Raw genomic sequence first — 10,645 nt, 5'->3', positions numbered from 1 at the left:
TAAAGCAAAACCAGGGAGAATTCGTTTAAGACATTTCTTGACAATTCCTGGACTTCGAAAGGGTCAAGTGAACACCTCGATTTCCTTTTGGCTGCTCAGGGGGCAGTTTGCACACAGAATTTCAAATCTAGTGGGCGGTTCCACAGATCGTTTTCGATGACCACTTTATTTTGCAGATGAGGAAACTTGGGCCCTGAGAGACCTGCCTAGGGTCTGGCCAGCGGTATGACACAGGTCTCCAGACTTAGTTTCTACTGCCCTCCAAAATCCTCTGTGAAATTAGAGACACAGCACGTTGATTTCAAATGTGAAATGGCAGAGTTCTGTTTATTTCCCCAGAGCCAACAGAGCCGGAGCGGGCGGCTCTTCCAGGCTTTGGGAACCCAGACCCGTCCCCAGGCCCGAGCGGCACCCACGCTAGCCCAGGCCTGCCCAAGGTTCCCCCGGGTCCCGCGCCCCGCGCTCCCTCTCAAGCTAACCCCTGCCCACGGGAAGCGGGGCTCGGAGGCTCCCTCGCAACAAAATGCTAAATTAGGTTTCCCTGGTTCCGCATTTCCCCACAGAGCTCTCCTCGTAAAACTATTGCCCGTAAAGACTGCAGGGCAGAGGTCCAGGGCGCTTTGCTGGGAGCCTCGGGGCCCCGGGCTGGGGGCCGTGGGGCGGCACCTGGCGGGCCAGCGAGCGGGCGGGCGGCGAGCGAAAGCTTCCCCTGCCCGGGCAAGCAGCGCCCTCCGCCCTCCGCCCTCCCGGCACCGCTCCCCTCCCCACGCCGCCCTGCCCCTCCCCACGCCCCTTTCTCTTTCTTTCTTTCCCAGCTCGCTTCCCCCACCCCAGCGGCGCCCGCCGGGCTCCTCGCCCAATGGCCGCGGGGCCGGGGAATGCATCAGCTGATCGGCCCGGGCTCCCGGCCGCTGGGAGCCAATCAGGGCACCGGGGGCGGCCCCGGGCCGCGGATAAAGGGTGCGGGGCCGCGGGTGGCCCTGCAGAGTCGAGAGTGGGAGAAGAGCGGAGCGTGTGGGCAGCACTGCGGCCTCCTCTCCTCTCCTAACCTCGCTCTCGCGGCCTGCGTTTACCCGCCCGCCTGCTCGGCGCCCAGGTAAGCCCCCGGACGGCCTGGTGGCACCCAAGCGACGCGCACCGCCCCTACTACCCCGCGAGGCGCGCCGCCCAGCCTCTTTTTTCGGCCACCTGCTCCTCCAGTCCCAGCCCTACGCTGCGGCCTCTCTGGCCCGGGCCTGAGGTCCGGCTCGAGTCCTCCTCCCGCGTGCTTCCGCCGCCGACGGCTTGGACCCGCCGGGGCTGGCGCTGGTGGGGCGCGCCCTTGGCCAGGCTCTGGGAAGGGCGGGGTGAGTTGTTTTGATCTTCTTTTCACTACTTGCGGCCCAAGCGCCGCCCCTGGAGGCCTTTGGGCTGGCCCGCTCCCTGGGGCTCGCAGTGGTGTTTGCACTGTGGATGGAGTGGCGGAGCGGTCCCCTGCAGAGCGCAAACAAGGCGCTTGGTTGGCGCGGGCGCCTCGCTGCCTTACTCGTGGTGGGGCAGTCGTTGTGGTTCTGGCGATCCTTGAGACGCCTCGATTGCGGAGTGTAACAGTGAGCGTTGTTTGCGCGGCCGGCTCCCGCCTCGGGGTCCCGGGGACCTAACAGTGTGACAGAACAATGGAGAGCCGGGGCCGGGCGGAGGCAGCAGCAGCGCGCCGTCCCTCCGGCCTGCGCCCCCACCCTCCCCGGGGACCCCCCAACCCCTCGGCGGTGGGGTATGGCCACCTCCGTGAGGCCCTGAGATTCAGACGGGGGTCCGAGGGGCGGGGCGCCCGTTTTAGGGACATTTCAGTGGGAAGGGGCTACTTTCAAAGTGGATAATTACAACTCCCTCGGGGGCGGGAAGCGGGGATCCTCCCCCAGCCGCAAGTTCACGAAGAAAGCAACCAATGAAAATTATGAAGACGACCAGAAGTCAGACTCCTCTGGGTCGCCCTCCAACTGCTTCGGCTTCGTCGCCTACTCTGTGAACTCCGGGGAGAAATCTCGAGTCAAGATTAAGACCTTAACCCACCAACCGGCCTGTTTCGACACCCCCCGGGCCGACCGCTGTCTGTCCCCTTCTCCATCGCCCTCGCCCAGAAAGCTCCGGTGCTTGGACCAGCTAGAGTCTGAGAAAGAGGAGAGGCGCGAACGCCACTCCAAAAAGAGAAGGGCTAAAGAGGGCAACCCTAACAATACGCTTGACTTTCTGTGGCTGGGGTGAGTGAGGGGGCAGGGAGGACGACCCCAGAGTTGGTGGGAGCTGCAGAAACGGCTAAAAACTTCAGAATCCATTCCCCCCACGTAAACTTGGGCGCCACGGCAGCAGCAGTTGATAGAGTGCTGGCATCCAACTGGCTTACGGAAAAGAGCAAGAGATCCGAAGCAGGCTTAGGACAAAGTGTGCATGATATTGGTGGTGTAACAGGTTGGAGAGGACAGCTGAGAAATTGGGTTGTAGCTCCCCCCCCCCCCACCCCGACAGAGTCTCGATCTGTCGCCCAGGCTGCAGTGCAGTGGTGCAATCTTCTGGCTCACTGCAACCTCTACCTCTGGGGTTCAGGCGATTCTCCTGTGTCAGCCTCCCGAGTAGCTGGGATTACAGGCGTGCACCACCAGGCCCAGCTAATTTTTGTATTTTTAGGAGAGACTGGGTTTCACCATGTTGGCCAGACTGGTCTCGAACTCCGTACCTCAGGTGATCCGCCCGCCTAGGTGGGTTGTAGCTTTTAGCGGGAGCTGAAGGGTTCTGGGACGGAGGTGGGAAGTAGGATTTGGCCGACTGAATCTTCTAGAGGCAATATTGGGGTGTTGGTCTTCCCCAAGGGGAAGGGTGGTGAGGCTGTCAGAGGAAGAAGCAGTTATGTTTTCAGCTGGGCAAACATGGACGGTTGCCCATAGAAACTTTGCCACTGTACTTCAGAACGTTGCCCTATTCGTTGGAGGAGAACAATGTGTTCCCTTTCTAGCCACCCTGGGCCACGGAGGGAGGAGGGAGGGAGAGAACATTTCCTTTTCGGCTGTTGTGGCTTCAGAGTTTCTGTTCTTTCAGAGGTTTTGTGGTCGTGGTTGGCAGTTATTAGTATGCCTCATGGCTTTTAAAATTCCAGTCTTTTTGATTTCGAAGTGGAAATTTCCTAATTACTTGAAGTCTTCTTGTGGAATTCCATAATGTTGTGATTCTTGCTCACTATCTTAAGTGAAACTTTGCGTGAGACCTATGGAAATTGTGGCAGCATGCCCCTTAGAATCTGGTTTGAATCAGCTTTTGTTGTAGGAAACTGCTAGCCTTTAAAAAATATATATATATATATTATAACCTTGTTTCATCCTCAAATCTAAATGTGTAGTGGGTTTTCTTTTGGTGGGGAGTGGCCGTGGGTTTCAGTTAAGACCACAGCTAGGATGAAAGGCAAAGAGAAAAACAGAAATCTTGGAAGCCAAGCCTGTTCTGTGGCTGGATTTTACTTGTATTGGAAAAAGTTCTATGTTTTATAAACTTGTGTATTGGTTTGGTTTGTTTCCTCTGATAGTTTAGTATTTGGATAGTTTAGTGTTCCCTCAGCTACACCGAAGGAATAGACAGTCCTCACAAGTATAAGTTCTCACTTGGAAGCCTGGGATCTGCAGTAGCTGTGGAACTTAAGCCTTTGAGCTCAGAGATGCAAGAGGCATTGAGTTACTACCAAGGGCCTGATCTTTTCTTTAGCAGGCATCTGTGTTAATTGCTTCAAAAGGTGGTGATCAGTTTTACAGCCTATTATAAAGGAGATTTTCACCTACTATAAAACTAATCCCCCTGAAAGAGTGAGTAAACATAACTTTCTGCGTGTTGACTTCCACAGGGGAAGGAGTTGGCACTTACACCTTGATTCACAACTTTTGATTCAGTTGTCCCTCTTAAGCCATTTTTGCAGGCGATCAGTTTGGAATGGGCGTTAACAATGTTATTTTTGTTCTCTGTCCAGAACACCTTCCACCATGACCACCTCAGCAAGTTCCCACTTAAATAAAGGCATCAAGCAGGTGTACATGTCCCTGCCTCAGGGTGAGAAAGTCCAGGCCATGTATATCTGGATCGATGGTACTGGAGAAGGACTGCGCTGCAAGACCCGTACCCTGGACAGTGAGCCCAAGTGTGTGGAAGGTGAGACAGCAATGTGGAGTGGAGCACACGCTGGGTGGGATCTGCAGCGGGGTGGGCAGCAGCCTTTGACTCAGCCTCTGGATTAGGCCTCTTTATTCTGTTTGTAAAGCTTTTCTAAGGCAGGGCTTTTCAGACTTCATTCAGTCAACATTAAGCTCCTACACTGCCTCAAAGCAGAGCAACAATGGAACCCTTTATTTAAATGGAATTGTGCATGTAGGCCGGTGTATTGAAGAAAAACTAAGTGTGGTTTATGGAGAGCTGGCATGGGGCTTAGAGATTGCCAACCTGGGCATCCCCACTTACCTGACTCTAAGGCACCCTCAGAAAACCACTGCTCTAACCTGAGAATGCCATCTAGTTTACAAACTCTTAGAAAACTGTGCTTAATACTCACATCACTGGGCTTCTAGATGTGAAGCAAATGCTCTAAAATGGTTTTCAAATAGGACTGATTTTTAGTTGATGGCACTTTTGGAAATTCTTAAACTGTCTTAATTGCTTATCCATCTAGGAGCTACAGTTAGATTATAATCGTGACCTTCATTTTTCAGTCTAAAACAAGCCATAGTCTTCCCTCTTCCAGAAAGGGGCCAGAGGAAAGTATCACCTCCTACCAGGTTTAGCATAGCTTACTTTTCCTTTTTGAATAAGTGAATGATCATAATACAAAGCCTATATTGTGTACTTGCTATGTGGCAGATAGTTCACAGACACTGAAGATACAAAGTGAGAGTCTGGTCTCTGCCTTCAGAGAACTCAGTCAGCTAGAGAGACAAAGCAGTCTTTGGGAAAGGTGGATAGGTAATAAGGGAACATCCTTGAGTAAGTCATCCTTCTAGTTGTCTGTTCCCTCATCTATAAAGTAAGGACATTACTTGCCAAAATACACTGGGGGCATGAGAAGAAGGAAGCGACACATTGCCTAATGGAAGAATCAGAATCCTTCACTATCTCAGTATTTTAAGTGACTGATAGGCTGGTAATGGTAACAGAACACTTCAGTTTGTCTCCTGGAAGACATTTGGGAAGGGAGTGTCTGATTTATTTCTTTTAAGGAAGTGGTACAGTGGTCTTACTTGGAACTCTGATAGGAAGGGCTGTAGGATCAGGTACAGATGCCAGGGTATACATATTAATGATGGCATTTATGCCTTAATAACTTCCTGGAAAAGAGATCTTTAGAGATGGGAAGGTGAGTGAAGGGCTGGATGTATTTGGATTGCTTGGAAAGCTCCTGTACGTTTTAAATGTAATTTTCCCTCTTTTTGCCCCAGAGTTGCCTGAGTGGAATTTCGATGGCTCTAGTACTTTACAGTCTGAAGGTTCCAACAGTGACATGTATCTCGTGCCTGCTGCCATGTTTCGGGACCCCTTCCGTAAGGACCCTAACAAGCTGGTGTTGTGTGAAGTTTTCAAGTACAATCGAAGGCCTTCAGGTGTGTATAGCACAGCTATGGATTCCTCTCCTCAATCTGTGAATGCTGTGAAGGGGAGGGAGGAGACATTCTGCAATCAGTATTGGGAAGACTAGGCTATTTCACGACTATTTTAAGAATCTGAGTGATTGAGCCTCTTCCCTGAACTTCTGCTTTGAGGAAGAGATAATATGGCCCATCTTTCTATGGTCTTGTCTGTTGGTAGCATAAAATAGCATTAGATTTGTCCAGATCTGTTTGCCAGTCTTGGAGACCCCAGTAACAGCCCTCCTGCCTGGAATGTAGGCCAGGACAAATGTAAACCAACGGACAAATGATTCTCAAAAATTATAGAATGGCTCCAAGTACCTGAGAAATGAAGAATAAATCTAACAACCAGAAGCAGCTGTCTTGTGAATAGAGGGTTAAGTGCCTGGCATTTGGTGCTTGGGAGGTGGCCAGAATGCAGATAAGGTGAACGTTGCCATGTTCTAAATCCACTCTCATGTGACTTGGTTGTAACTGAGTTTAGTTAAAACTGAAGTCTTTCAGAGTCTTCCTACAGATGTACAGTTACAGCCTCTCTCATTTTTCTGACTCAGCGACTCAGTGATCCCAAGAAGGCCTATACTGGGTCATTTCAGCCCATAGTGCACACCTCAGTTGTATAGAATCCAAAGACTATTCTCCCATCAGCATTGGTATTCAGCATCTATGCCTTTAGATCCCTGATGGCGTATTGTTGACTCTTTTTTCTAGAGACCAATTTGAGGCACACCTGTAAACGGATAATGGACATGGTGAGCAACCAGCACCCCTGGTTTGGCATGGAGCAGGAATATACCCTCATGGGGACAGATGGGCACCCCTTTGGTTGGCCTTCCAACGGCTTCCCAGGGCCCCAGGGTAAGTCTTCTTGGGTTAGAGGTGAAATTCCCAGAAGTGTCTTAACTGTTCCGGAATGCCCCTTCCCAGGGATGGGAGTGACTTTGTGAATCAAGAAGCAAAATAATACAGTAAAGGCGAAACAGTCCTCACATCACCAAAGTCCAAAAATGGATATAAATGTATGAAGTAAGGTTTTGGGGGAAGCTTTGGCCCCACAGGTGAAGAGGAACTGCCCTGTTGCCCCTCCCCTGCCCTGCACCTGCAGATGAAGGCAAGGATAGTGATTCAAGAGGGCAAGGCTTAAGAGCCTTCTGATCTCTGACTTGGGGATTCTCTGGATTTCTTAACTTTTAGCGTTTTGTCTTGATGCTTCTGTAGGTCCATATTACTGTGGTGTGGGAGCAGACAGAGCCTATGGCAGGGACATCGTGGAGGCCCATTACCGGGCCTGCTTGTATGCTGGAGTCAAGATTGCGGGGACTAATGCCGAGGTCATGCCTGCCCAGGTAAATATAACTCCATTCCATCAATGATGAAGGGTAGGTAGGTGCATATAGGACTTTTGCTAGTAAGGGCTGCTGATACACCACTCACTAACCCAAAACCTAAGAATGGGTTGGAGTAGAGGTGAGCAAAGAACAGGTTTAGGAGCTTCTGAGTTGGAGTGAGCAGTTGGCTTTGTTTTAATGGCCAAGCTTCTCGTTTCTAGTGGGAATTTCAAATTGGACCTTGTGAAGGAATCAGCATGGGAGATCATCTCTGGGTGGCCCGTTTCATCTTGCATCGTGTGTGTGAAGACTTTGGAGTGATAGCAACCTTTGATCCTAAGCCCATTCCTGGGAACTGGAATGGTGCAGGCTGCCATACCAACTTCAGCACCAAGGCCATGCGGGAGGAGAATGGTCTGAAGTGAGTACCTTCTGCTGGGGCCATCTTTAATCTCCTGTGGCAGAGAACTTGGGAAGAGACTTATCAATCTCTCAGCAAAGTCTCCTTTGCAGGATGACTCGCAAATATTTGCCAGAGTTAAGTAAACTTGACTTCTCAGTCTGGACGTACCTTAGCTGTTGACACTTGCCTTCAAATTCTCATTTTGTTCCTATTTGAAAAATACCAAATAATACTTCTGATTCACAGTGATAATTATTATATAAATTATAACAAATAATTATTAGTCATATATCATTATATAAATATATATTGATATATTTGTGACATATATGTCATGACAGGGAAAAGTTGACAAATTCATGCATTTGAAAATCGTTTAGAACTAAATTAGTAACAATACATACAGGCATGTGGATAAGCTTAATGCTTATGAGGGGGAGAAAGTTTCAAATGATTGGTCTTTTCAACAAATACTTTCTACTGCTTGTCGGGCACTGTTCTGACCACTAAGACACACAGGTAAGAAGACGAAGCCACTGCCCTCATGAAGTATTTGTTCTACTGGTGTCATATTTTGGTGCACTTCATTCTTGGCTCCATACCTGGAGACAAGGTTGGACTGCCATCTTTTCTGTTTCTTCTAGGTACATCGAGGAGGCCATTGAGAAACTAAGCAAGCGGCACCAGTACCACATCCGTGCCTATGATCCCAAGGGAGGCCTGGACAATGCCCGACGCCTAACTGGATTCAATGAAACCTCCAACATCAACGACTTTTCTGCTGGTGTAGCCAATCGTAGCGCCAGCATACGCATTCCCCGGACTGTTGGCCAGGAGAAGAAGGGTTACTTTGAAGACCGTCGCCCCTCTGCCAACTGTGACCCCTTTTCGGTGACAGAAGCCCTCATCCGCACGTGTCTTCTCAATGAAACCGGCGATGAGCCCTTCCAGTACAAAAACTAAGTGGACTAGACCTGTAGCTGTCAAGCCCCTCCTAGTTCTTCATCCCACTCCAACTCTTCCCCCTCTCCCAGTTGTCCCAATTGTAACTCAAAGGGTGGAATATTAAGGTCGTTTTTTTCTTTCCTTGTGCCCAGTTAATCTTGCTTTCTTTGGCTGGGATAGAGATGGGTCAAGTTATTAATTTCTTCACACCTACCCTCCTTTTTTTCCCTATCACTGAAGCTTTTTAGTGCATTAGTGGGGAAGAGGGTGGGGAAACATAACCACTGCTTCCATTTAATGGGGTGCACCTGTCCAATAGGCATAGCTAACCGGACAGAGCACGTCTGCAGGAGGGGGACTTTTCTTCAAGGTAGCTGAAAGGGGAAGACCTGACTTCCTCTGAGTAGGTTAGGACTTGCCCTTGTGGTGGAAACTTTTCTTAAGAAGTTATAACCAACTTTTCTATTAAAAGTGGGAATTAGGAGAGAAGGTAGGGGTTGGGAATCGGAGAGAATGGCTTTGGTCTCTTGCTTGTGGGACTAGCCTGGCTTGGGACTAAATGCCCTGCTCTGAACACGAAGCTCAGTATCAACTGATGGAGATCCCTACCTTGAAAGAAGAAAAGGTTCATGTTGCTTGGTCCTTGATTTATCACACAAAGCAGAATAGTATTTTTATATTTAAATGTAAAGACAAAAAATTCTATGTATGGTTTTGTGGATTATGTGTGTTTTGCTAAAGGAAAAAACCATCCAGGTCACAGGGCACCAAATTTGAGACAAATAGTCCGGATTAGAAATCAAGCATCTTTTGAGTAGGGAGCGAGGGAGGTGATGCTTAGAAAGATGGTGATCTGGGGTTAGGTCCTCATGACCACTTTTGGGTTTCTGCCCTGCCCACCCTCTGGAGAAGGTGGGCACTGGATTAGTTAACACGTTACTAGCAGTCACTTGATCTCCATGGCTTTGGTTTAAAAGACAGACACTTGTCCACATGGGTTTAGAGATAAGAGTTGGCTGGTCAACTTGAGCATGTTACTGACAGAGGGGGTATTGGGGTTATTTTCTGGTAGGAACAGCATGTCACTAAAGCAGGCCTTTTGATATTAAATTTTTTAAAAAGCAAAATTATAGAAGTTTAGATTTTAATCAAATTTATAGGGTTTCTAGGTAATTTTTACAGAATTGCTTGTTTGCTTCAGCTGTCTCCTACCTCTGCTCTTGGAGGAGATGGGGATAGGGCTGGAGTCAAAACACTTGTAATTTTGTATCCTGATGTCTTTGTTAAGACTGCTGAGGAATTATTTTTTTTCTTTTATAATAAGAAACAAACCCCACCTTTATTCCTTCATTTCATCTACCGTTTTCTGGTTCTTGTGTTGGCTGTGGCAGGCCAGCTATGGTTTTCTCTTGCCATGACAACTTCTAATTGCCATGTACAGTATGTTCAAAGTCAAATAACTCCTCATTGTAAACAAACTGTGTAACTGCCCAAAGCAGCACTTATAAATCAACCTAACGTAAGATCTCTCTGATGTGTTCGTGGTTCTTTCAATCCCCATGTGCCGTTATATTCCTTTATTTCCTAAAACAGGCAAAATAAGCTCAAGTTTATGTACTCTTGGAGTTTTTAAAACACTGGAGTGATGTTGCTGACCAGCCCTTTCCTGTACCTCTCTAGCTTGGGTATTTGGGACTACTGGGATTAAGTTTTTCACCTAGACTTAATAACACACAATCTTGGCATTTCCTAGCCTAGAGTTTTATAGCAGGGTACAACCCCTACTCCTTCCCCTTCTGTGCTCCCCTGAGTTTGGTTTTGGCTTACCATAACATTGTTTTGACCATTCCTGGCCTAATAGCCTAAAATACTTCATGTATGATTAACTGGCTTTACAATTTCTACTATCTGTTGTCAGTGATTCATGTAAGTAACATACTAGCTACCCTGCTATGTTGGTTGAAGCCTTCCAAGGCTGGCCATGCCCTTGGAAGGCATGGGCTCGTCCTGGGGTGTATCTTGCCTTGCAGGAAGACCGGTGGACTGCTTGTGATTCTCAAAAGTTCTGTGTTGTCACCTGTGCCTTTGCCCCTTGCTCTATATTGGTCTGTGTATCTGGAAGTTATTCCACTTTATCCTGGCCAATTCCTCCCTTCATTCATTCCTCATGAGGCTGGGTAAAAGCTCCCTCCGGCTCCCATGATGCTGTGCACATACCTAGCAAAAAGCAGTTATTCAACACGTTGGCGTGCAATATTATTAATAGCATTAATACTACTACTACTAATGTGGGCAATAGAGATTTTTTTTTTTTTTTTTTTTTTTTTTTTTTTTTT

At 48.4% G+C, this 10,645-nt stretch overlaps 1 protein-coding gene across 2 annotated transcripts; it reads left to right on the top strand.

Moving 5' to 3' along the window:
* The first annotated feature begins 476 nt into the window (after positions 1–476).
* Positions 477–9,834, top strand: GLUL (glutamate-ammonia ligase). Of its 2 annotated transcripts, none has more exons than XM_017848066.1 (7): positions 477–1,096; positions 3,989–4,167; positions 5,445–5,606; positions 6,345–6,491; positions 6,852–6,979; positions 7,183–7,382; positions 8,009–9,834. In XM_017848066.1, the coding sequence occupies exons 1-7, from the start codon at positions 879–881 to the stop codon at positions 8,325–8,327; spliced, it is 1,353 nt and encodes a 450-aa protein (XP_017703555.1). In that variant the 5' UTR covers positions 477–878; the 3' UTR covers positions 8,328–9,834. The 2 variants fall into 2 exon arrangements, with proteins under 2 accessions (XP_017703555.1, XP_017703556.1); XM_017848067.1 differs by lacking the exon at positions 477–1,096 and adding an exon at positions 1,130–2,240.
* Positions 9,835–10,645: the final 811 nt, after the last annotated feature.

The sequence above is a fragment of the Rhinopithecus bieti genome, unplaced genomic scaffold (genome assembly GCF_001698545.2).
Source record: "Rhinopithecus bieti isolate Rb0 unplaced genomic scaffold, ASM169854v2 scaffold_27006, whole genome shotgun sequence".
Taxonomy (NCBI): domain Eukaryota; kingdom Metazoa; phylum Chordata; class Mammalia; order Primates; family Cercopithecidae; genus Rhinopithecus; species Rhinopithecus bieti.
Note: the sequence above shows the minus strand (reverse complement) of the source record. Positions and strands in the feature narration are given on the sequence as shown.

Coding starts and splice junctions, on each gene's coding strand:
- GLUL (XM_017848066.1), top strand. CDS start 879: ATGCATCAGCTGATCGGCCCGGGCTCCCGGCCGCTGGGAGCCAATCAG. Junction 5,607..6,344: donor GTACAATCGAAGGCCTTCAG/GTGTGTATAGCA, acceptor TCTTTTTTCTAG/AGACCAATTTGAGGCACACC. Junction 6,492..6,851: donor CGGCTTCCCAGGGCCCCAGG/GTAAGTCTTCTT, acceptor ATGCTTCTGTAG/GTCCATATTACTGTGGTGTG.